Here is a 27,654-nt window from a genome sequence, read left to right on the forward strand (position 1 = left end):
AGTGATTAGGTAGGGCAGTCTCTTGGGAATTAAAATAACATAAAATAATCTGGGCCTCTGACCTTTTCAGCAAGTGCTCAATAAGCAGTTCTGGAATAAGAAATTCTTTCACTGCCAACTTACTTTTCATAGAAAGCTGTAGACAACACTATATGCTCTAGAAAGCTTGATGTTATGAAACTATAAAACTTGTTTAAAAACTCACTGATCCAAGAGAAGGAACACGTACTTTCTCAGTAACAACCAAATTTAAACCTTAAATAAGCACTAAGCTCCTGAGTCTTGCCAAATGGAAGGCATTTCTGTGTATGTGCTAAAGATCAGCTTTCAGGTGTTTCTGGTTCTTTAACATACAGCATTTGGGGAGTTGGAGCTTCCAGGTGTCAGGCAGCAGCTGGGAGGTTTTGTCTAGTAAGTTTTAAGGGATTTATATTTTGGTGGGTTTTTTTTTTAAGTATTACCTCTTATGGCTTCATTTGTGACTTTGTTGACAAAATCTTACATTGTCAAGTTAAAGAACTTGGTGTGAACTTTGGACATCAACTATGAGTGTGCTGATAAATTGCAAAAACCAATTTGTATTTGTATTGCACAGTTTGCATTTGATAATTTCACTTGTATTACCCATGTTTCATTTCATGCTGTACTCAATGTTGGAAGAATCGAGGGGATCAAATGGCAAGAGATCTCACCGGTGCAGGCCAGAACTGACCTTCTTTCTGTACCGAGAGACTCTTTATCATAAAAGAACACTTGGACTAGTCTTTCCCTAAAAGTGTTTTTCATTTATCTTTTATTAGGAATATCTTTTTGCAGGGATCGTGGTGGTGTTCTCACATGCAACCCTAACATTTACTGGGTGCTTGGGGGGGGGGGGGGGCATGGTATTTGGCTTCTCCTTTCTGAAGGAGAATGGGTTGCCTAAGAGAGATGGTGGAGTCACTGTCTGTGGAGATATTTAAAATCTGACTGGATATGGTGCTGGGCAACCTGCTCTAGCTGACCCTGCTTGTGCAGGAGGGTTGGATTAGGTGATCGTGAGAGGTCCATTCTGTGATTTTGTGAAAAGTACAGGTAAGCAGACATTCACAATTTCAGCTTGTGGAATTCTAGTTACAGACAGGCTTTTAAAAGGTATTTATACCAAAACAAAAGTTTGCCCCTAATTTCACATAATTGTTTGGGATGTGCAAAAGTACTGATTTCAGTTGTGTCTTAATTTCAGTAATACATCTTGACCACTTACTTCTGGCTACAGTAAGACATTTTCCAGCTTATGCAGAGGGTTGGAAACTAAAATTTTAGAGAACTGCATTTTTAACTGATAACGTGGTCTAGCTATGGCTCTCTAGTAGGGACCAGATTGACTGCTAGGTATATAAAGCTATTAATTTATCAGGAAGACATGAGGACCTGTATGTTAGCAGGGCTGAACATCTGTCATGTTTTCTTTATAGAAGATAATCTGACAAAAGAATGGCCACTACATGCACAAATTTATCTTGAGGATATGTCCTGGAATGAAGGTATGAGTGCCTTATTACTTGTTCCCAGTGCCTTTCATTGCCACTGCAAATGTTTACTATTTTTTCTGCATCTTATACTATTATGTTGTCTTATTGTAAGTTCTACTTTTTTTATATTTTCCTCAGATTTAGCTATTCTGTTCTCTGTGATTACCTGAATTGGAACTTAACTTTCTGTGATACTTATTTTGCATTCCTTCTTCATCTCTTCCCCCCGCCTCCCCCACTTGCAGTACCACTTTTCACCTAGCTCTCTTCTTGTAGTATAATTGAGTATTTAGATTTCCAGATTCTTCCCAAATCTCTCATGCATCTTCTTGCTCTTTCTGTGATGGTAGACTGCAACTGTTTTCATACAGATTTTTTTTTTCATCTGACAGTATGTTACTTCTCTCCTTTATATTCCCCAGCTTTTATCATTTACTTTCTTTTTGGATTAATGGCTGATTTTTTTTTTACTGTTTTGTTGTGGGGTTTTTTTTTCTTAAGCTGTGGGGGGGAAAATCCCATCTACTTTCCTTTCTTCTGTTTTATGTTTGTTTCATAATTCTGTTTTATGTTTGTTTCAGCAGTCTGTTTTGGAACCATCTTTGATCTGTCATATGTATAATTAACACCCCTTAGTTTGTTCTTAATTGCTCTCTAAAGATCTTGGTACTTTGTCAGAAATACTCATTCAGAAATACTCAGTGATGTAGTCCTCTTAACATATGTCTATTTCACTGATGTCCACCTTTTTATTATTTGCTCTGTTAAAGAGACTACACTGACCCTGGCTGTTTGGCATAAGAATGCCTGACAGTCACTGAAACACATTTTAACAGCATAGTTATTTTTTGAGCAACAGATGGTAGCACAGGTACCGATATTCACAATCCAGCAGTGGGAGGGTCACACACAAATTACGTTTTGTTATTAAGAGCAGCTTTGTGAAGAAAATCCAAAATAAATTCTTGATTCTTCTCAAGCACTAAAGGCTTTTTTGTTTTCTTTTTTGGCAGATGAACAATGTTATACTCTCTCATGCCGATGTGGTGGGAATTACACTGTCTTCAAGAGTGAAAGCAAAGACATATCTTTAGTTTGTTGTGACACATGTTCACTTGTTATCGAGATCCTTCAATGATTGTTTCAATCAAGCACATTGAGTTACAAACTTTTAAAAAGACTGGACAAATAGGGGACAGCATCTGCTAAGAAATGTATGTTAAAGAAAAGGGGGGCACTACAAGAATGAGTTCAGTCAGGCTTAAGAAAGGAAATGCACCCGTTTGCTAACATAGCTCTGCAGACACGAGGCTTGTTTTTTTTCCTTCTGCAGCTAAACAGCTAGTTATTAAAAACCTCCACAACAGAACACTAAGTTCTGTACAACTGGAATATATCTCATGATCTAAATGACATTTCTTTCTCAGCAAACAACAGAATAGCTTCTTTCAATCTCAGTCTATATCAACTATACCTTAGGCCCTACCTCTTTGGTTAAATCCTTTTAACAGCTCAGATGACAAAATTTAATCAGGAAGAATACATGTGAGAATGCTTTGAAGATAATGAAGAGTAAGGTGCATTAATGGGAAACAGGAACATTTTCTATTTCTATGCTAAATATTTAACTTCATTAAATCCTCACAAGGACTTGAGCCTTGGAAGGAGGTGGCAGAGACTGGCAAATCTAACAGGCTGGTAGCAGGTCTGGTGCCTGTGCACTGGACTGTAACACTGCATCTACATTAGCTTTTTGGCTTGGAGCAGGAGCACACTTTTGAACCGACTCTCTCTGTCACGCAAACAAATGCAGTCTTCATTCCTTAGATGAAAACTAACCAGGAAGCTGCACTCTGGGCTCTACTGGGCACACAGTCCACCAGGCCAAACTAGAGCCAGTTTAAGCAAAACCCTACAAAACATGTAAGTGACTAGCAGATCCAGAACCCCACTGTTAACGTTTCCAGTTCCAGTCTCACACCACTTGCTAATGTAGGCATAGCATATGCATGGCTCTGGATATGACAATATAATAGTGCATTGTGCCTTTTTCATCCCTTGTTAACAGTCAATGCTAACTTTGGCTTGTAGTAAAAACCAAAACTTTCTAATAAATCTAAGTACTTACTGTAAACAGCCAGAGGAAACAGAGTAAGAGGCATATCATTTTTGTTGATGACAGCAGTGTATCATTCCCACTTTTGAGTTAGATGTAATCTCAGAAAGAGACATCTTTGTCAAATAATACTTGTGTTTATTCTAAACAAAAATAGTTCCATTGATTTTAGTAGAAAATATTATGAAAGCTGGCAATAGTCACTTTAATCTTTTAATCATCAAGAAACCTATGGCCATTGGGGCTTGCACGTAGAAATCCAAAGTCATTCAGAGGCCATATCTGTAAAATAAAATACAGTTATAAGAGACTTTTTTCACAACTCAAAGTTCAGTATTTTCATTTGTTACTATTGTAATCATTTAATAAACTGCATAATTTTTTAGCTCTTTGGTTGACAGGGTATATGACCTTTTCTCACCTGTGTGTTTCTTTTACTAGGAGTAATAAATACTATATATCAGGAGGAATCATCATTCTGTAGTGGCCAGACACAACACTAATTTATACATGGCATGCTTTGCTATGGAGAGCCTCACAAATTACATTATTTTCTAGGAATGCATTCATTTCCAAGGCTGAAAAAATCTTTCAAATGCAAAGTTTTCTAGCTTGTAAACCTCTTAACTTAAAAGACAGAGTATATGTTTTTGATCCATCTAGGAGAAGAAAGAATACCATGAACATTACCTCCCAGTGAAAGTAGTTCTGTGAGGTGTACATTTGTATTTAAGATGGGTGTTTGAACTGCAAACACCAAACCTTGGAAAAAAAAATTATTAGGCTTATAGGTAAGCTTATACCATGCAAATAGGTATAAAGGGGTAGAGTGCCTGCCACCATCAGGGTCTCTTCTGAGAAGGGGACTAATATGTGGAAAAAGAAGGAGCACAAATCATGACCAAGTACAAGCACAAGTATCAGAGAATGATGCTCACCAGTAAGAAAAAACTTTCTCTCCAGAAATTAACTATATAGCTGTTCATACTACTGAATGTTCCCAGGAGTGCTTTCCTCTGAACATTCACTAATTACATGTAGGCTGGTCTTGGATTAAAAAAAAAGTAACAGGTAATCAAGGACATTCTTTTACACTTTGTCCTTTGTCTCCCTTGACTGCCTGTGTGTCTCTGCTACACGTTCTTTCAAAGATGGCACGAGGGGATCAGCAGGAAGAAGGGAAAGAGATGATGTTGAGGAATGAATGCCCTTCTGTGGCTCTAGTCCCATAAAAATCTCAGGCCCTGCTCAAGATGAAGCAACCTAGACAGAGAAAGATGATACACTACCTTGTTCCCAAAGCATCTGTTAGTAGGATGTTTATCTTGCTCATTTTTTCCTTAGAATTTGATCTTAAGGAAGGTATGCAGTCACCTTCCAGGAACAGCAACTTACTGTAACTGAGTTCATGGAACGTCCACAGCACAGAAGGAGCCTTTGCTGCTTTCTGTGTGGAGTGAAAAAGTAATTTTCCCAGTTTAAAAGATGAAGCACAGTGCCAAGGTTCAATATTTCAAACCCCATGACTAGTCCCCAGCACTGAAGACAAGACAGAAGAGGCAGAGGCAGTTAAGGATGGGAGACTGAGTAGCAAGACAGCATCAACTTACTACTAGACTGGGACTGTGCGCTGCTAGAAGCTCCCTAGACTTGTCTCTGTCAGGCCCTTTGCAGCACTGTGCTAAGTTGCCATGAGCTGGGTTGTGCCTGGGCCATCAGGAAGACAGAAGGATGAATCATTCCCAGGACCTCAAGTTCTGTGGATCTGAAAAAGGCTCAAAGCTCTCTTGTGCAAGTATCTTAGAAAATACATGTCTTTTTTGGCATGTGCAGTTAGGGAAGAGCGTGAGGAACACCTGCTGATATACAGAAATACAGAGAGGTAACATCTTGTCTCTATATGCATATTAGCCAATGAGCTATTTTAAGTTCCACACAAATATATAGAGATACGAACCAACAACAGAAGGATATTTGTGATCTTGGTTAGAAGCAAAGCTACGGAATTCAAGGCTCTCCAGAGGGCCCATGCTGGCTGCAGGCTGGGTGTCAAGTCTTTGTTTGGCCTCAAAGGCAAACGGGCGTAAAAGGGAGTAGGAATATCCCATGTTACAAATCTAAGCTGATCTGAGTAAAGGCCCGGAGAAGGAAGCTTCTTAGGCCATTTGCTACAGCACAAATCTTGTTTCAGGCAACTCAAATCACACCTATTGCAACTTGACTTTCTTTCACTGAAAGAAAGCCAAATGTGTTTTAAATAAGGCTTTGACAATTTAGTTTCAAATTCATCACCATAATCCTAGTGGTAGAGTTAGACTGAAAATGATATTTTATCTAGTCTGCGTGCAGGAGAGGATGCAAAAAACAATACTCATACTTCTATGGGAAACAAAGACATGCCACTATGTAGTAATTCCCTAGTCTTTTAAAGTTATCACAGAAGTTGGCTGTGACTTGTTCGCTCAAACTGGCTAGTCCAATTAGCAGCTATTTCCCCTTGCCCTCTTTGGTTTGGCCTACTGAATTTGTAGCTACTTTGGTTTGGCCTTTACTGAATTTGTAGCTACTTTACTTTGATTTCAATGGCCTTTTTATGGAATGAACTTGTCTCTCAGAGCGGCAGTCGATATGGTGGCAGGGAGGAAAAGGGGCAAATAAAATCAAGTATCATTATTTCTGTATGGGTTAAAAACTGGTGCACCAACATCGATGGGGAATCTTAGGTCTAAACTTCACAGATAGATAAGCTACAGAGAGAATTAACATTTATGTTTTGCCAAGAATAAGTTGCCTAAACAAACTTGGTACAAGCTTGCTCTCTTCTGTTGAAATCCATTACTTCCAAATTAGATTTTTTTTTTCATCCATTCTAAAAATGTAACTTAGCATTCAAAGGCACCGTTACATCTGCTTCTCCAAAACCCACTTTAAGATAAAGCCACATAAGCTTCCATTCTCAAGGAAGTTAAAGATTTTTCATGAAAGAGAAGCCAAACCTCTAGTAGACTACATTAAAAAGCATATGTAGGTTTCTTGGCCAGTGGTCTACTAATTAGCTACCACTATGCAGACTAGCTGTATTCTGCTGCCTTTCACTGTAATGTTGAATAGCAATATACAATACAAGCAAGATCATTGTATTCTAATGTGAATTATGATAAACAACTTAAACTATAAACACTCAATTTGAAGAATAAACCCATTTTTGCTTTTGTTAGGCACCATATACTTAAATCTCATTAAAATCTTAATAATCACTACCCTATACACCATCATAAAACAACTGCTATAAAATTTGATTAAATAATTTTGATTAAGTATCAAGTGATTGCATACTATCTTTTTAAACGGACAATATTCTGGAGTCCTGAAGTACTACTTCAATATGTAATATCTGTGTGTAAGTTCCATTCATTTACAGAGTTTACTGCTTGCTAAATTTAGGGTTCAGTCCTGTCAGTCACTTCATTAAAGTCTCTCAAACATCCTCCTTGTTGGGGTACAAGCTGGACACAAATTTATTGCTGTGGAGGGATACTGTGAATAGTTATGGCTGTCCATAACTATAGAACCTATACATAGGTTCTTAATATAGACATTATTTGCTAACAGTTCCCTTAAAGTAGTAAACAGCAGTTTTTCTATACTAGTACATGAGTTGGAGAATTATTTTTTTCAGTTGGATTATTAATACCACATTCTTATTAAGAGGGCTGTTGGCATATCAGCATCATTTGTATTTTAGCAGTTAATAATCCAAGCTAAAACTTGGGTCATAAAAATAGCCCTATTTAGAATCAGCATTTTTTCCTCTGGTGTACATGGTAAGGCAAACAATACAGAGGAGGAACAGAGAGCACTCAATAGGCACCTGGGAAGAACTCAAAGCAAATGCTATCCAGAAAGAACAGAGGTCAGACAAAACTCGGTGGTGGAGCTGAGGGGGACATGTTATTTGGGGTTTAGTAAGCAATTAGTGACTATGGTCAATAGCTGTAGGGTTTTTTGAAAAGTCCTAAGTTGGGTTCATAAAAACTGCAAGTATATAAAACTTTGTTAAATTGGAAAGATCTAATCTTCCCTGTGCATGTAATACAGCTGTGCTAAATTATGTTTTTGTGGATGTGTTGCAATATATGGAGAACAGTTTTCAAAACCTTTTTTTATCATTCTGAATGGCACCATTTTAAATCTAGCTTTCTAAAAGCTGGTGCATAAGTCTATAAAACATATTCCCTTGTTTCTTAATTAAACTTTTTATGGAGAGGAAATTGTCTTAGTTTCTTCTTTTTGGTAAATGAGTAAATTAATAATGCAGATAATATGAAAAAGTAATTTAGCGTGAAATAAAGCTGTAGAATTGTTGAAACATAAGAAGAAGGAACCATGGAGGTTTAATACAATACAATATTAATTCAAAGCATTTTTTTTAAATAAAAATGTGGCGAACAATTATGGTGGCACCGTTAAGATTTTTTCACAGACTTAGTTTAAAAAGCAGCAAGGCCAGTCTACATGTCTAAAGTACGTATGCAAGTCCTAGAAAGATAACCTTTTCCTCCATCTTTGTTTTTTGAACTACGGAACTACACTTCTCAAATTACAACAACAGTGAAATATGGAGTGCCCTTTTCTACCATTTTGCAGAGGCAAGAATCAAATTAAGGATGGAACGTATATCCATGCAGTAAGGTGTATGTGTGTGTATGTTTGTGTTTTTATCAGGTTTGGGTTTGCTTGCAAAATAATTCATTCAGTTTTTAGAGGCAGTGACTGCTCAGAGAGTGCTGCTCAAAAAACAAGTCCTCCCTCAAAAAAACCCCCACCATTCTTGAATTATCCTTTTACAGTAAGTGTTCAAGCTTTCCTTTACGTTTGCTTTGGCCAGACAGTTAAGGGGGGAAGTTTTAATACCTAACACCCAGGCATTAAAAATGTATTAATGAAACTATTTCTAGATACTATAAATATATATACCTTAAAACAAATGCGTCCTCTTATCAGCCCGTAAGGAACAGGTCCATAGCACCTGGAATCTGTAGAATTCCTGAGATTATCACCTTCTAACCAAACATGTCCTTTAGGCACCTATGATTAAGCAAGATTGAAATGTAAAAATAAAATAGAATGGTATTAAGCATAGCTTGCCTTACAATATATTTTCGGATTTCTGTGTTCTGTATTTCATGACTGTATAATGAACTAATTTTTTATTGAATCTAGTAAGACACAGAGCCAGATTTGGAGGGATGAGAAGGAGTGCTCCAAAGTATCTGTTCTATCATGTGCTCAAAAAACAATGGTTTGCAACAAAAAATCCAAAATGAAGATGTAAGAGGTTAGACCAATGTGACAGGGTCATTAATTTAATAGACTTCAAAAGAGGTCATTAGGATGTTGACTGAAAATCTGCCCTCCTGTCGCAGTAACAGCATGAACAGGGCAGCCACACACTCATCAACATCCTGGGGCCAGCACCAAGGCTAGACCTGTTAGTAGATTCATGATGAACTAACTGGTAATTGATTGTGACATCAATTACGAATAATCTCATCATTTTATCGGAGTAGGCTTGTCAAAGTTCTAATTAAGATCACAGTTCATTCTATGTGCAGGCAGAATCCACAACACATTATATTGCAATAATGATGACCACAAAACAGCAAATCCCTTTTTATAATTTGAAAATTAATGATGGTGACCTTATACTATATGACAAAGACCTTTCATTGCCTATATATATTATGCATTAACTATATTACATACCATAGATTCATGGCATTCACTGACTGACTCAATGACAAAATGAGAAATAGCAACATAGCTGTATTAGTTACCTAAATAAGAGTATAAAGCTTTCATATATGAAAGAGTTGCTACTGTAAGTCTTAAACTAAGATTTTTGCTTGGAATATACACTATTTTGATAGGCTTTTTAAAAAACATTTCAGATATAAATAACCTCTTACAAGTTACAAAATAAAATACTTAATAATTATTTTTCTCATCTGTTTTTGTTTCTAAAATTCTAAACCAGGCTGAAAATTTAAAAGTAGCAACATATTCTCAATCTAGATAATATTTAATGTGGACTTTAAGTTAACATGCATTTTTCCAAAACCAAGTTAAGTACTTGAAACGTTAGTATGCCCACAAGTCAGAGAAAAAAAAAATACGGAAACAAAATTAAAAAAAAAAAATCAAATGAAACTCAGAGGCTGAGCAGTATAAACATTAATGTTTTAGAAATAAGCCACATGGACTCATAAATACAATAGTCTATATATACAGAATTCAATGATAACATACTAAACAAAATAAAATACCAGTGTAGTAGTGAAGTCTGGATGTAAACCATTAAGAATAAAACCAGGTCCCCCAGATAAACATTTGAGAAAAACGCAGTTGAAGTGTAATTGTTGGTACTTATAGGTATCTGGCCAGGTGACATTTATTGGGAACCTTGTCTTTAAATAAGCCTTTTGGGCTCTTGCTTAGTCATGCTCCTGCCTGCCTGTTACCAGACTAGGATCTGAGGACAGCACGCTACCTGAGAGTCCCTTTGTTGAGCTGTGGCAAATGTATAAGCTACGGATTAAGAACCAATAGTTTGTCTCTGACAGTGGCAAAAAGAGATCCTCATCATGGAAAGCGTATGTGAGCCTGTCCATTTTCTCCCAACCACCCCCCTGTATTTCTCTGGTATCCAGGATAGGTGCTTTAGGCATGTCGGAGGGCATACATCCCTGCCCCATCGTTTTAGAATCCATATGTAGAGCCATAGACCAGGAATATGTCCAAACCCTTTTGAAACCTACCGATCTACCTGAAACCTACTGTCTCCTTCCACAGTCTCCTGTATAAAGGATTGCTGCCTTGTTTGTTTTAAACTGATCTGCTAGTTCTATCAAGGTCCTTTACTTCTTGTTCTCCCAGTCCTTCAATACAGGAATTCCATATTCAGCTTGTCTGCCACCTTTGTTATTTTGTGGGCTTATCAAATTGCTGGTATGTGCATGGAAGAGCTTTCTCTGGGAAGGCAGCTGGTTTCAGCTAGATGACTTTGGCCCTCCTCCTACCCAAGCAGCTTTGCAAACAAAATAACCAAGCAGAAGTCAATGTAAAATAAATACATTTAAAAAAAAAACCTATCCAGAGTCAAATGACCTATGTAGAATATACACCTCATCACATGTGGACAGAAGTTTTTGACCGGTCTCCATTTGAGAATGTCCTGACATTCCTGTTTTCCTCAAAAATTCTGTGGTATACAGCCTGTTTAGAATGTCCAGTAGCAATTGTTAGGTTAGCTGGATATTCATCTTCACTTATTCACAATGTACCCACCTAAAGCATTCACTGTGTCCACATCTTACACGAGATTGTTTTTCAGGTGCATATTACAATGCAAAGCAGCGTTCTGACCTTTCTGGTGCAAACTCTCCTGTCCAGCATCTACCAGAACTACAAATCATACATCCAACTACTGTCATCTTGGAAGACTATCTCAGCAAATATACAAAAAGGAAAAGCATGAATCACTATGAAAGGAAGATTTTTTTTAATTAAATAAAAAAGCAAACCCACATTAACATTTCACATTTCTGAAAAAGCGTCACTTCTTGCAATGTGCTACTGTTTCACACACGGGACACTACCAGCTCCCCTTCTACTTTACTGGTTCCCATGCTTGCACACTTTCCCCGACTCATAGGCAGAACATGAAGTTCATCTGTTACTATGTGAAATAAGGACCCACTCATAACACAAGTATAGCCAAACACTTCTAGACCTTCCCATCTTTCTTCCACGCTCCAAAAGTATAAAAAAATAAAGTGTTTTTGCCACCTGTGGCACATCACTTACTACTTTTAATACTACTACTAATTACTTGTCTAGACAAGATGTTCATAGTTTGCATTCCAGATAGAATATTTGCAATAAAGTATATTCCTATATCCTGAAATTCACCACTTACGGTAACTTTCACAGTTCTCCATGGAAAGTATGACAGGACCCTGTACCTCTAAATTTGTTGTTGAGCGTACTGTCACAATGTATGATTCATCTAGAGATAATACAGTCTAATACCTTTGTATGGTGCCTGTCCATCATCTAGGCACTTCACTACAACCTAGAATTAAGACAAGCAATAAAAATCACATGAATTACATGAAAATGTAAAACCAAATACCAGTGACAGGCCATAATCATTAATTAAAAAAAAAAAAGTTGTTTACACCCCTTTGAAATAAAGGCTAAAGCCAGACTCCTTCACGGGTTTATGCATCAAGCTATTTCTAGACCAGATCACTGATTTCAGTGGGATTACTCACATTGATTAAAGTTAACTGAGTATCAACCTTTGCAGAATTGGGACCCAATTTGAAATGCCTCAAAGCTATGCAAGCACAGTAGCTGGGAATAAGATACATTTTTAACAACAACAAAAAACTATTGAAAACTTGTATTTGTAGTAAGAATATCTTAATTACACACCAATAGGCTGCTACTACCAAAAGACACAAGGCAATGGGAAAGCCGCTTACGTTACAATGCACAATGTTGCATTTTGGTACCTACAGGCCATGGACTATGGACCTCTTAACACCAAAATTAATTGTATCCAAGGAGTACAACTGAAATCACAGTTACCATCACTACACACAGCAAGACTGTGCATGCAATAACTTTTTTTGGAAAAAATATTGGTAAGAGTGCCAAAAGCATTTAACTTAGGCTGGGCAGCATTTCAGTTCTCCCTTACACATAGGCCACAACTAAGATGTGAAAGTCTCCCAAGCCCAACAACTGAATTTTCACATAACTAACTAGTGGGTCACAGGCAAAACCAGCAGTTCCACAGCAGCGCAGGTTCATGTGAAAACACACTGCCTCTGATCGTCTGCAGACTACTCTCTTTGCCTCAGCAACCCTTGTGCCTCTGGTTTTGTGCAGATTATCTGAGGATTTATTTCTAAGGAACAGCAGTTCTCCAGCAAAACCGGTTATCTGAGGTGCAGCTTATATGCATGAGAATACAGGACACTGATCAGACACAGGACTCTTCCCCCTTCTCCCTTCCAAGGCTCTGAGGGCTCTAGTACAGGAGCAGATAGACCAGAAGAGCAAGATTATCATTTGGAACAACTGAGCTTGCAGCAGTAGCTTATTCTGTCTCAGCTCAGATAAATAAGAATCTTTCACTGCAACAAACTGGCTGCATTTGCAGGGCTGTTGTCATTTACTTAGTGGTATAGTTAAAGTGGCAAAACTGAAGTACAGGTATTTGATGCATACTTACTAGCATAAAACATTAATTTACATAAATGGGCAGGGGAGAATCAACAAAGAACTATATTCTTTTGGTCTTTTTACATGACGCCAAATTTTGTTCTTTGAGTAATCTCACTGACTTCAAAACCAAGAGATGAGATGCCTGCACTGCATTAACTGGCATACTAGAAAACTAATATACTGCAAATAAGATTAACTGATTAAATTATCTGCCTCAAAAATACCCCCAAACCCAACTAAATGAAAATAGGCTTTTGTGGTTTGGGCTGGTTTTTTGTTTTGGTGGGGTTTGGTTTTTTTTGTTTGTTTGTGATTTTGGGGGACTTGGGGGGGGTACTGAAGATGGAGAAACAGGGATTTTTAACAGATAAATGAAGAATTATAAACATGAATCTCTTGCAGTCTCTCCTTTTGGAATTCCAAGTAGTCTGTGTTTGTCAAAGACCATCAGCATGTACAATCAGCTGGCAGTAGATGAAGTTTGAACTTTCATAAGGTCACAGGTATTCACATCACCTCCAGCAATATCAAAGTTTCAAACTTAAGAAGAACTTCAACTCATTCCCATCTTTTCTTTTCAGTTCAGAGGCTTCCTTCTTGAGCTATGATAAGAACTAATCTCAGTGCTGGACAAAAGAATAAAGTCTGCAAATTCTCATCTATCCCTACTAAGGTCTATTTAAGTGCCTCCTACTTTGGTACAAGCAACAAATGTAATTGCTTCATGGCCTGCGGGTGTTCACTTAACAAAAGAAGCTTTTGTGAATAAACCACAGGTGTTACCTTTCTTGATTAAAGTGAAATATGATGAAAAGAATCTACAATATCAAATGACAAATTTACTAAATACTGATTAGATTGCCTTATTTAAGTAAATTGCATCTAGTTAGGATAAAATATACACCACAGAAATGCGGGAATTTGTTTTATCACTCTATACTTAAAGTCTCACATAACTATTCCTTAATCCTTTATTAATTCAGAACCAAGAGTGAATAATGCTTAACAGATACTTTTCTAATGATCCAGTTGCTCTAGGCACCATTTCTGTAGGCTTATCATAAACGTTGTTCATATTAAGGTTGCCATCTACATAAAACCCAACCACACTAATTAGCTCAGTGTTTTCAAAATCAGCATAAGCATTTACATTTCTTTTTTGTGCTGGAAAAAGCTATGAAATGGTAGCAACCACGGTGGGACTTTAACAGTATAGCAGATCTTAAATCAACATGTTCGAAGTGTCACTAAAAGGCTGAATTACCTGGAATTTAATACTTTTTAAAAGAATATAACAGAATGAATTTGCCTTAAATTCATAGGTACTTCCAAACAGTTTAGCATTTTCCTTTTACTTACTGAACAGTTTAAGCTGCTTATGAATAAGACAGAATATACTTGGCCCAGTTTGTTTAAATATACATATTAAAAAGAATACATTATGGCCTTGGTCCAGATTAATATGAGAAAAGATGACAATGAAACACTTAACAGGTTTCTATGCAGAAATTAAATTCACTGTGATGAAATAGTTGTATTATGAATTCATCCTCTATATTAAGTCATTGGTTGTTTTAATAGAAAATTTATAAAAAGGTAAGATACGAAGACTTGTCTATAAGTTTTGAAATTAATTATTAACCAATATTAAAATCACATAACCTTCAGTGGTAGCAATGTTAACTCATATACTACAAGGAAACTTAGATTTGAATTTGTAAGACATTTTTCTCTATCATGCAAGCATACCAGTTGGGCGATGTTTGTTAATAACAATTTGGGGAAGCTGTTATAACCTGTAACCTGTAAAAAGTAACCTGTCAAAGCATTCATTGGTTGGTTGAATGGTTGTTTTTTAACCATTGTTGCTCCTTCTAAACTTTGTGTAATGCACAAGTAGCTACTGCTGTTCCTGAGCTTGCTTCCTTGGAACTTAAGAGGTTTGATCACTGCACTCACTGCTTTATGGGAGAGGGCACAGAATTTTCACATCGGAAATAGCTATGCCAGTCAAATAATGAAAAGATACACTTTCTCTCTTTCTCTCAGTATCACTTTTTGGCTGTTGCAAAAGTTTCCAACTGTGTTAAGTAATAATTCAAACACTTGCATGTGTTGTTTACTTTAATTCTATAAATATTCTCATTTAATATTCAGATCTAAAACATATTGTTAAATATGCTGATCTGAATCAGCCTGAAAAGCTATATATCCAATTTTTAAAATCTCTAGCTGCAACCCTAAATTTAAATTATTAGCCATCATTCCTTTTCTAAAAAGATTATCAGTTAAAATTAAAACTAACTTAAACTTAATAGAATAAAAACTGTGAGCAAATATAACTGTCATGAGGACTAATGCACAGATTTTGCACACACTTTTTACAACCTCTCTTTTTGCATTTAAACAATGGTTTGCTTTTGAAAACAAAATCACTTTGCATTAAATAGTGAAAAATTATCTAAGCTTTTTAATCCACTACAGTTTTGAAACTTTCATATTTTATAGATATTCATAGGCCAAAACTTAGAAAAACAAATCTCCTAGCTACACTTAGGAACTCCTGAAAAAAAATGCAGGATATTTCTGTGATTCATCAGTCCAGATTATTATTAGCTTTCTTGATTTATAGAAGAGTGATATTTTGGAAGAAAATATCGATTACAAATCCAGCAAAGATTACTTAGCAGTTTGCTGTGAGAAAATTTCTCACAGCAATCATTAAGAAGGATTTGATTCTTTTCTTCTCCAGAAAACAGATGATGTAACAGGGTCACCCTAAAGTATAGGTTTGAGAACAAAAAAACCTACGGGTTCCGACCCCAGCTGGAACTTACTGGTTAAAACACAAACCCCATTACCCTCACTGGTATGCCCTGGACAAAGGCATACCTGTGCAGAGTGACCTAGCTAATAAGCCTGGTAGCAACAATGGCCGATAAATACTCTTGAGCAGGGTTAAGGAATCTTAAAAGTATTGTTTGCCAGCTCCATCAGGAGTGACCTGAATCTCTGCTCACCAACCTAAGGCTTCAGCTCTGCATGATCTCATCATTTAAGACAGTCGGAAGGCCTTCGCAGTACGTATGAAGGAGGAAAACAAATGAAATAGGTCCTTCATTCAGACGTGAAGCTGATAGAGGCAGACTAAAACTTGTGCTCAGAATCTTCAGCGAGCCCTTGAGTAGTTGGTTTCATCATCCTGAGCAGCTTCCTAGAAGTTACTACTGAACTTGGAGCAGAGGAATAACAGAATCATAAAATCTTGAAGGTTCAAACTGACCTGACCAGTACAGCCAAGACAGTATTCCACAGAGGAGAAGCATCTGGTGCTATGAATTCAGAAATGAGTGATCTTGAAACAACTTTCCCTCAAATCAACGAGGAGATTTCTTTATGGTTTTCCTTCAGGAATGAATTGGCTGAACAGAAGAACCAGGGCAATGTGTCAGAGCCTGGGCAGCGCTCTCCCCCACCCCAGTGTAGCTGGCCTGCACTCAAGACCAGCCGATACAGTGCTGTTGTCTCATCTTGGTTCAGACTGTGCGGAAGAAGGAGCTGTTTGAGAAGGATGTAGGAGACCTTAGTGGGAGCTCATTCGGGAGCTGAGTTTAAGCTGAGCCTCTCGCTGCTGGCCCCTGCCTGAGCCATGGTGCAGGCATGCCCATGCCTGGCCACCCACCTCCCTGACCCCACAGGCATGAGGATAAGCTATGGTGAATGGTACCAGTGCTGTTGGGTCAAGTCATGCCACTTGTACGGTCTCGAAACAACAACAGCAAAACTGCAAAGGTAAAAAGACCGATCCACTGGAGCAGAAGAAATACTGGAAAGTAGATTGACAAAATTCTTTGTGTTTCTTTTCCCTTGAATAATTTAGTTTTGACAAATCAGCATTTTGATTTAAATTTACTTCTCAGAAGATTCAAGATTAGCTCTAGTTATGAACTCTCTGTACTGGGATACAGAGGGATCTGCAAACTGAACAAGTCTGCAAACTAAACAGATGCCAAATCAGCTCTCCTTTCCCACCAGACATTTAGCACACCTGCTGCTTAAAATTATGGCATCACTTTCTCTCAAGCCTCTAGAACGCTAGAACTAAGGAGAAGAGGAAATATCCTACTCTTTCTTTTCTCCTGACGGGCAACTATAAAAACTTCGATTACTGAAATACTAAACCATGGGTGTAAACTAGCTATTAAGATACAAAGGACAAAGGAAAAAGAACTAGTGTTTTGAGAACTTTATTTTTAATTGCTATTTAAGGTATTTTAAAGAGACTGTCCAATGGTATTGAGCGCTCTGAAATACCAAACCACTCTTCAGCGTCTTAGGTTGTGCATCCAAAATCTGTAGTACTGCCTAGTGATTAAAGTATTGTGTTGTTTACATTAATATTACGTTATTCTTAGTGCCCACATCATATTCTTACTGCATTTGACAAGGACTGTTTAAGAGTTAATAGCGCTGCGTAAGACCACTTCTCTGATCTGCAAACACAGTAAGATGCATTATCTTCGGAATTATGTTAGCTCTAGAGTTAACCACAGGATGAAGAGATGCCATCTCCGCAATGAACCTCATTTTAGCACAAGGTAAACATACTTCCCCCACATCAGCTAGTCTCACAGCATTAGCGGTGTGTTGTGATTGATTACCAGCAGAGTGTTGCTGAGATATGGATTTGTATCTCAGCTTTTTATCATTATGACTTGCAAAAGGCAGTTCCTTATTTACAGACTCTAGCTGTATTAAGTGACATTATTAGGTACTACTTTTGTTTAAGTGACACAAAAGCTTAGCATATTGGTGGTTTATGACATACAAACTGTTTTAATCTGATGACTTACCCCTCACTTTTTCAATTTGTAAATAGGAGCTGCAGCACAAGAACATATGGTACTAAAGAAATTAAAGCTAAAGTAAATGGCATTAAAACAAATTCAAATATAACAATAGGATACTCAATCTGAATTACAAACCTGGATCCATACTAAGACTTTTAAAAACAGGAAATAAAAACCTAAATATGAAAACTAACCTTTCAGGTGTTTTTTTAAAGACCATTTCAGGGGTTTACTATGATTGAGTAATTTTACTTATTAACCCTCATTACTTAGATCTTATAGTTAAATTAATAAATCAGTAAAGGTATTTTTTAATAATTGAAACTAGGTCTGGATACCACATTACTAAAAATTAGTTGTTTACCTTTTTAACTTTTGGGTTCATACCACATTGCTTCTGATACAGTAAAAATGTTTTGCATTCTTAAATGTTTATTACAGTAAATACACGTTTGTATCTATAAACACCATCACTGAGCACAAAACCAAAAAAGAGCCCAGCAAAACTGCCAGCCTAATGCTCATATTCCATACCAAATATCAATAAAAAGGCAGTGAAAAGAAAAATTGCATTTTCCTAGCTTTGTAATACTATAGCAGCTCACCCAAAAAAGGAATTTCATTATACTTTTCACGTAAATAGGAAGATTTCCCTCATTATTATTCTGCAGATAAGCTCCAGCCTCTAGCATATGAAGCATCATGTACCATAAAGGGTCCAAAGTAAAGACGTTCCTTATGTACTTAAATTTTCATTTAAGCACGTGCTTAATTTATACCCATCAATTTGATATGTGGGATTAGTTCCATCCGCTTGTAAACCAACAATGATTCCATCAAGGACAGCTTTTTGGTACAGCCTTACACTTGGTGCACTCTGACAAGAATAATTTTTCTCATATGATGTATTACTTCATCTAAGTATAGCAGCAAAAGTATTTTTATACACTATAAAGACCTTCGCATAACCACCACTGCTATACTGCATTTCTACTCAACTGAAGGATCTCTTTTCAGAACAATTACTCAACTTACGCGCAATTTTCTTATTTTTCATTTTTATTATAGCTTGTAAGGTTTGTTTGTTTAATCTACAGGGATCTCCGTGGTTGTTTGCAGCAATAAAGTATCTCATCTGTGTAATTTTACAAAGAGCAAATTGTAAACGGAGTTCTCCATTCTCCTATCTATCTATACAAGCCATCCTGAGAAGTATATTCATAAATGAAACAGGATTGGAAGCAGGATCTGATTTTAGCATTCTCTTAGGCTTCAGACTAAGAATCATGTATGAAAGTGCTTCTAAGCACAAAAATCCCTAACTTAAAAACCTGTAAAATATGCCCGCCCTAGCATCGACACAGTCACTGCAGTCTAAGCGCAATTCCAGCTAACATGGCTCTAAGGATCCTCCTTTGGGGGTGACAAGAGAAGCAGCTGCTTAGAGGTGCTTTCGCTCTCAGCTGTGTTAGGCACGTCTGCTGTACTGCCATTACTCTGACATCTCCAGTAACTGCCTAACTCATAATACCCCACCGTTAGTTGGCCAAGAAAGAAGCAGAGGTTCGAACTACCTAACTTGGTAATATTTCTGGCATCTGATACTTTGTATTTACTGTACTGTAGTAAGTTTGCAAACATGACAGTAACTATTCACTCCCCAAAGCAGGAGACAAGTTAGTCAAGGGAAGCTGAGCAGTTCACTCTAATGCAAACAAACAATCCTCTGACCTTACACACTTTGGAGTCACGGCATTCAAGTATTGCTCAGAGACTTCTCATGTTAACAAAAGCACTTAGTAGCTGAATATAAACAACAAAACGCATGACAATTAATTTCTAGGCTTTGCTCACTTATAGAGTGCCTGCAATTGTACCTTCCTCTGGCAGCTCGACGCCCCAGGCGGCACTTCTGGCCGTTTGGGATCCTAGCCAAGGCCCTTCCTCAGTTTCGACAATCTTTTTTTCAAAAACCCAACTCAGGTTAATTCTTCTCAAGGAAGTATCAACAAAACAAATAGCCAGTTCTCGGTACATCTGCTGCTGCTATTTGCTTTTGTGTTTGAATTAAGAGAAAAAGTGCATAGCTCCGTGATTCACTACAGTAAGGGATCTGATTAGACAATTACCTCAACACAGACACACCTCACTTTTTCCCTCCCCAACAAGAACAATTTACTTAGTGAATAATCCAGTGTGAACTACAAGCATAAACTGCAGATACCTATGTTGAGAATACACGGTTCTGTAAAGGAAGTGTCTCCTGAACAGACGGAAAGATCTACCTCTTCAACAACCACTGAAGAGAGGAGGAAAGCACATATGCACTAATGATCGAAAGCATTCCCATTTACATCATTTCTCCCCCTAGATACAAGTTATGATGTAAGAACTAAGAAAGCTTGCATGTCACTTTGCTGTATTTCCACGCATGAGCCTTTATGAAAAACATACACGGGAAAACAGCAAATAGACTCTGCATTCCTCATGCTCTCATTCTCCTTACCTTTTGTATTAAAATTGAAGACAAGAAACCTTGCACCTAGGGCAGAAGTTGTTCTGCTGGATGTTCATGTGATTACCTCAGGGTTTCCAGAAAGGCTGACATCCTGTTAAGTACAAATCTTTCCTGAACTTCCTTTTCAAGACTAAAACAAGTGAGGAACAAGATGCTCAGAGAAACTCAGTTTGCGTCTTCTGTCAGTGTACAACACAGAGTTCAGGTTTCCATTTCAGGTCGTTCTGCTCTGGGAAATTCGTATTTCATCTAAATTACTACTCTCATAGGAGCTAGAAAATTTCTTCAGCTTGTTAAGAAAGGTGGGTTGGGGTTCTTTGGGGTTTTTTTTAGTTTTTTCCTTGGTTAAATGGTAACACAATTTGATTTATGGAAAAACTAAATGTTCTGTCTTCCCCTTCAAAGCATAAGAGAGAACGAGTTCCTTCTTTCTGTCCACAAGTGCCAGCAGTGTAAACAGAAGCTCCAGTGGTACCAGCACTTGATCAGAAGGGCAGATTAGAGGCAGGTGCCTGAAATGTCTTGCCTCAACACTGGAGTGGAAGAAACAACAAATTCAACCCCTCAGAAAAGGGTATGAATCGTATCCTTGCTTTCTGGTCCTAGGTCTTGACTAAATCCAGACACCGAATCTAGACAGTGTTGACAACAATTTTGCCATTGATATTAGTAAGGATGGACTCCACTTCAGCTGCTTAATACAAATGAAGAAACGGTACCTGAAGGCACACTTGTGACATTGGCCGCCTTTATGACAGCTAAACTCTTAAAGGATTTATCTATCACAAACGGTAGCTGGCTGCAAGGAGCGTTCCATAGAATTCTCTACCTTCGCAGCGCAGGGCTTTAGCTATGGGCCAGATGGTAATTCTCCTAATTATGAGGATGAAGTGGATATGAAAAGGCAGCAGAACATCTTTCTTTTAAGATTCAAAACACCTGTGCAAAATCTGATGTCTCCACAAGGTGCTGAACACAGGTAACGGTCAAACATGCTTTTGGGAAAAAAACCCTACATTTTTCTTTGATCATGATTTCTGATTATTTTTCTAATGATAGCCTAAAAAGAAGTTGCTGAAAACATTTTGTCACAAATTTTTCCAAACTTCTGTTAAGTCTGTCTGCATAAAGACAAGTGAGCATTAAGAATATTTTTTCCTTTTTATTTCATCTTGTTACCTGACTTTTTAGACAAGTTAGGAAAATTACTCTTCCAACCATACTCAGAAAAACTAGAATATTGTTACACTGAAATACAGATATACTGAGGTATAATTTTGAAAGAAAAATCCTCAAAGCTATTGCAGAGACAAACTTTTCACTTCTTAGCGTTTAAAATAGAGAAACAGTATTGCCTTAAGACCAAGCCCTCAAGTCTGCCATCTGTAACCGCACTTTATGCAAAGAATTTTAAAGTATTCTCCCAGGGAAGAAGACCTAAGCAAAGGGCAGAGCAAAAATATCATCTGCCTACACTTCCTACAGAGAAAAGACACCAAGAAAGACAGCTTGCCAAAAGCAGAGTTTACAACATTTTACTGTACATACAGAAGAAGAAAGAATAATTTATGAATGTCATACTTTATGATGATACTCAAATATTACAAATCCTTTAGACTACCAGGCCTACTTAAGCAATCATTAAGTTACAAAGCAAGAAACTCTAATACTTACATAGCTGTGACTCTTAAGGAAATCTGAAGGGTTGCTTGTGCAGACTTTATCCCCTTCCAAGCCAATTACTCTTTTACAGATATTTGATTTGGGGTCATTTGGGCTTTTCACAATTACAATATCTCCTCTGAGAGGAAAAAACAGAAACAAAAACAAACACAAGAACTCTAAGTACAAGCTATTTGGCTGAATACATGTGCATCAATGTGTATACTCCAAAAATATTCACGTACATTGAAGATACTTCCTTCTGCTGAAAATTCTCATCTACAATTTTGTTTCTTCAGTCTTACTCAGGGTGTGATTTTACACATAGTTTCACAGTTTTTTAAGTACATTTGGAGACATTCTTTGTGATTTAATAATTTATAAAACATTTAAGACCACATTTTGATTGACAATGTTCTGATGAAATGAATGCCATGTAACTTGATCCTGTTACTACACATCTATGGAACAGAACAGATTCTGTGTTCCTAAACATTTTTGTCCAAATGTTCTTCTTCCAGTGAAGTTTCAAATGTCTGATCTGAGTTTGTAAGACCTTATATTACTTTTGCCTCCTGATTATACACATTAGATTGTACACTGAAACAGTCCACAACAAAATGGGTAAGGGCCTTGAGCCCACTGTGCTCTACAACACAGTAATAAAATGACATTTGATAAACAGTACTTATACCATTCGGTCACTTTCCTAACAACCTGTCTGAGCACAGCAATACCTACAGCTTGGTTTGCAAGTAAGACAAAACTGCTTAGAGAGTGGGAAGTTACATTTGCAGAATAGAACTGTTTTAGGAAAAAAAAGAAGTGAATTTTTCCATTTTTTGGACAAAGCTGTAAAAGTGACATGGGCTATATCCTAAATGAATTCTGATAAGTTGCTCGATGGGCTGTATGTGCTGATTACTTTAGCTTCCATCACACACAATGAGAGGACATTTATGAAAAATTACAATTTAGAAGCAGAAGAATATATGAAAAATAAAGCACAGATAGAACGTAGTTATTGACAAGCTCTGGCAAACTGAATGTAAAATCTAGTCTCGACAAAGGAGCGTACTTTCGAATGCAATAAAAGTGGCGGCTAAGGTTCTCCGAAAAGACAATATCAGAATTTTGAATGGTTGGTTCCATTGAAGGTCCAGAACACTGCAAATTAAAAATAAATGAGAAAAAATTACTATTTCCAATTACTTTTATCTAAAATACATTAATATTCAAATTATTTGCTAACAAATTAGAAAAGGTGTAATGTAAAGAACAACTACAAAAGTGAGATCCTCCAAGGAACATGTGATACAATTAAAAGGCGAGGACAGCCTCCAGAGCACGTCTAACTGTTACAGCTCCGTGTTCACTCAGGATTGTCCTGAACTGCGCTGGGTGCTACGAGCCCCTGGGGATTCATACCAGGACCTCATCTGCAGGAAATTATTAGGAGCAGCACTCAAAGCTCTGCCAGCTTACCCCCTTCTGCAGCCTCTGTAAAAGAGAATCATCACAGAAGCTGCAAGAGCAGCTCACAGCCAAAATCCACTATGTCCAGCAGCAGTATCTGCTAGCTTTAGAAACAGGAGGGGGGGGCAGCATAAAACATCCAGAAATCTGCCCAGAGTTGGAAACAAGAGCATTTCATCTGGCATTATTAGTGACTCCAGTCTTTCTGAAAGAACATAGTTTCACAAAATGCTTAATCACAGTTTCCCATTTGCTTCAGTGACGCCTCAAGCAATAACTTGACAAAAAAATACAAATGCCTAAAGGAGAAATAATTTTCATAAAGGCTGGGCCTCCCTCCAAAAAAATAGGCATTTACTAAACACACTTTGAAAAAGCTCTAAAAAAAAGAAACCTGAATATTGGCATTATCACATATAAAAATTTCAGTATTATAGTTTTATTTTCTTTTAAATGTCATGAAAATGAAAAGTTACCACAACAATTCCTCCAAGGTACTCAAAGGCACAATGCGCTATGCAGCCATATTGCACAGTATACCCAAGAAATCGAAAGGTTTTTCCTAGGGCATTGCGAAGCATGGTACAGTGTTACGTCGTTCAGCTGGTTCTAGTCTATAGTAAAACAGAAGAATATCATTCATTTGATAACAAACAACCTAACATTTACAAAACTATCTTTTGTCTCTAACAACTGTTGGACCATATTTAAAAAAAAAACAGTGAATAAAACCAAAAATAATCAGATATATCTGAGAAGATGAATATAGTTTAAACTGAAATGCCATGAAGAAGTCTTTAGTTTACTACGTAGACACTTCCACGTATACAATCAATTGACCCCTCTCACCAGCTTATTAGTAAGATTCAGTTGAGCAGGAGCTGAAACCAAGCAAACCTTTGCCAAACTAGAGAAATTAATGGAAGAGAATGGTGTCAGTGCTCTCCGCTGACTCAGCTGGGCTGCTTCTACTTGAGACTGCAGACAGGCTTACCTGCCACATGTCTGAATATCTGCAACGGTTAAAAGAACACCCTCCCCTCCACTAGGCTTGGCTGAGTGGAATCTGGAAAGCTGTAATCATACCTTTAATGCAGGCTTTGACTTCCTGGCTGGACCACATTGTAACTCAGATGCAGTTATTAAATAACACTTGACAGAATTGTTTTAATCACGTGAAGACAGTGCAACTTAAATCAGTTTTTCTTCAAGCACTAGTATTTAAAACTGAACGCTCAACAGCAAAACAGAGAAGCATCGAACCATCTGAAGTGATGTGAAGATATTTCACAACTGAAACTGCATTCACAGAAAACTGGAGTAATCGAGTAGTCAACCAAAACTTAAAGTGACCTGACAATCAATCAAGTGAAAATAGGCTTGAAGAACTAGACAAAATTAAGGATAATGGAGTCCTGAATGGCTTGCCTAAATATGACTAGAAAAAGAATACAGTTGTTGATAGGAATTCTGGAGGTTTTGCAAAGCTTTCCTTTGACTAGACTTTCATTACCAAAACACTTGCATACAAAAATAAGGCATTAGGTCGTTCTGTTCTCAGCTACAGTACAGTGGCATAAGTTCTGTAGCACATAAAAGGATTCTGTAAATATCTTCTGATCCCCTCGCCCAAATATTTAAGTCAAACTCCAATGCCTAATTGCAATTACTCCAACGTTAATCTAATTAATATGCTTCCTTACCCCAATTTTTAAGAGGTTTTTTAATATATATTTCTATTTAAGGAAGTGGAAAACACACATACTGAAGTAACTGAAGCAAGTCTTACATTCTGCAAGAAGCCTGTCCCCCTTAAACTCAGTATCAGCTTTATCATGAATTAAAACCACAGCAAGATTTCCCTTATTTACTAAGATGGGTCAATATAGCTTGCTAAACAAATGCAGTATGTTAAAAAGAAAACAAAAAAAAAGAAAAATGGTGCATGTACAATATGCCCTACTTAATAATGAAGTAAAGACCTCCCCTTCTATATTTCATGACATTTTGCTATTCAAATGCAGGCATTTAAAAGTGCATAGCCTTACTTGCACAACTCTCTCTACAACTTAATGGGAATTTTGCCTGAATACAGTCAAAAGTGGCTTTTGTTCTTTGCATTTAGTATTTATTTATAAAGAAAAAAAGACCATTCTGGGGGAAAGTGTTCTCTACCAAGCTCATTTCCTTGTTCCAAAAGATGTAGTTGCTTTTATTTTTTTAAAAAAACACAAAAGATCTCCAGAATAAATCCACTTAAACCAATCTGTAATTCATCATCCGTAATATTAGGTAACGAGTTTCACAGTAATGAACCAAAATACAAGAGAAAACAGAAGAGTCTTGAATTGTTTCATTAGCATGTGCAGTGCCCAGCACACTGCGGGACACCCTGTAGAAACTGAAACAGCTTCGCTGTAGGAGAAATGCACTTTTAACAGAATTTATTCCGGAGAGCCAGAAAAGCGGTTTGCTCTTCTCGACCCAGTACGCTATGAAAAGCATGGACCAACTCCTTGCTCTCAGGGCCAGAAACACTGTGAGCCCTGAAATGTGTTACAGGTGATAAAGGAAGACAGTGACAGCAGATTGATTAGAGTTGCTCAAGCAGCATGAATTAATGACCACAACTCTCTTTTGAGAGAAGTACATCATCCATACTTCTTAACAGCACCCGCTAGAAAGACAGCCTCACATTGCTTCTCAAACAGAAAAATACTGCACAACCATCCTGTATTTCAGATCCATGCTATTCAGGAATGTTATATTAATATATGAAGACAGTATAGAATTCAGGTACCTGTGGATATTACAGGTAAAAAGAAATCAGATAAACATTGCGTTACATTGACCAAAGTAGGTGGATCTTGTCGATTGCGCCAAATGGAACGGTAACGACAGACTCGTTAACAGAAAATACAAACTTCTCATGCCAACAGCTATCAGGCTATAACTCAAATAATTTTTTATTATGAAACTACAAAAAACTGCTATATGTCTCTGAAAATAAGTTGCAAACTGATTGCAACTGATTTCCTGTTGGACTCTGGATGACACGTACTTCCCAGTAGTTACACCGAACATATACATTTCTCTCTGATGTCGCTGAGTAACTCTGAATTAGGAGGGACAGATTTGTAAATGATTGAAGGAAACACCGGGTTCAGAGTGAGCTTCACCTACTGCTGGAGCTGTCATGGTATAAAACTAACCACGGGGATAGAACATGAGTGAAGAGGTCTCAAATTTTGTTCCCAGTTGTCTTAAACTAAATTCTTAACCCCCAAGACATGGATTTCGCCAGTCCCAGTTCGTAAGTGTGGCACAACAGATTTTTTTAAATGCTCAGGCTTATCAGATGTTCATGATAATGGTGAAAAAATTCTTAGCTCTTATATAAAAGGCTTTTTATTACTACTCAAGAAACTACTCAAGAAAGTTAATTTCAAATTAAGACATATATATAGTACCTAGATCATACACAGTTTGAACATAACAAGATAACTTCAGAGGATTGGGAGGTTTCTTTTTAACATTAAGGTCCATCTTTAGACAACTAATGTTCATTCCACAGAATAACTGCAATTGTGAAAGTTTCCATGTCGTTTTAAGTAACAACTTCACAATAAGTGAATGGTTGCAGCAAGAGTAAGCCCAGGAAAAAAAACAAAAACAAAAAAAAACCCCTCTAGTTTATTAAAAAACCCACGGAATATTTATCTTACAATTGCTCTAGCTTAAGAATCAGTAAAATACAATTCCGTTTCCTCAGAAAACTATTTATCAGTATGTTTCTAAAACACTGCCATATTGTTCATCACAAGACGGTAAATGGCTGAACGTTTTTCCACATCACACAATTAATTTTAATACAAAGTGCTGTCAGCAGGCAACTCCACCAGATACAGCGTAAGACCATTAAGCACAATAAAACAAGTTATTTAAGTCACAGGCCCCTTGAAAACTTAATGGATCTGTTGCATAAACATCCTTATCGCAGAACTAATGGCATAAAACCTGTTGTAATTACTTCCAGGTACTACCTACTATCATAGAGTATGTAGCTGAAAATTTTATACTGAAATAGACATTGTTTTTATACCAAACATAGACATTGATTAAAAAAGGTTACACCTCCATATTTATCACATAGAGTAGAATTCAGTTATTTTACAAGAACTGTATAGTTTATCCCCTGCAGCAAATAAAATGCAAAATGTA

General features: G+C 37.1%; 2 protein-coding genes across 8 annotated transcripts in view; one reads left to right on the forward strand and one right to left on the reverse strand.

Annotated features, from left to right (window-relative positions):
• Nucleotides 1–2,908, forward strand: part of DNAJC24 (DnaJ heat shock protein family (Hsp40) member C24) — a 38,421-nt gene extending 35,513 nt beyond the window's left edge. For all 6 annotated transcript variants that reach the window (XM_072863738.1, XM_072863740.1, XM_072863741.1 and 3 more), the window contains 2 exons: nucleotides 1,458–1,526; nucleotides 2,528–2,908. In XM_072863738.1, coding sequence (XP_072719839.1) covers nucleotides 1,458–1,526; nucleotides 2,528–2,652 — 194 coding nt within the window. In that variant the 3' untranslated portion in view covers nucleotides 2,653–2,908. The remainder of the gene's footprint in view (nucleotides 1–1,457; nucleotides 1,527–2,527) is intronic.
• Nucleotides 2,909–3,740: 832 nt separating this feature from the next.
• IMMP1L (inner mitochondrial membrane peptidase subunit 1) overlaps nucleotides 3,741–27,654 on the reverse strand; it is a 37,087-nt gene continuing 13,173 nt past the window's right edge. Inside the window, exons 2-6 of one of the 2 annotated variants that reach the window (XM_072863734.1) lie at nucleotides 23,910–24,047; nucleotides 23,036–23,124; nucleotides 21,970–22,096; nucleotides 8,608–8,718; nucleotides 3,741–3,912 (exon numbers count right to left, since the gene is read on the reverse strand). In XM_072863734.1, coding sequence (XP_072719835.1) covers nucleotides 3,844–3,912; nucleotides 8,608–8,718; nucleotides 21,970–22,096; nucleotides 23,036–23,124; nucleotides 23,910–24,014 — 501 coding nt within the window. In that variant the 5' untranslated portion in view covers nucleotides 24,015–24,047 and the 3' untranslated portion in view covers nucleotides 3,741–3,843. The remainder of the gene's footprint in view (nucleotides 3,913–8,607; nucleotides 8,719–21,969; nucleotides 22,097–23,035; nucleotides 23,125–23,909; nucleotides 24,048–27,654) is intronic. The other variant, XM_072863733.1, reaches the window with a different exon arrangement.

This window comes from Ciconia boyciana, chromosome 6 (genome assembly GCF_034638445.1).
Source record: "Ciconia boyciana chromosome 6, ASM3463844v1, whole genome shotgun sequence".
Taxonomy (NCBI): Eukaryota; Metazoa; Chordata; class Aves; order Ciconiiformes; family Ciconiidae; genus Ciconia; species Ciconia boyciana.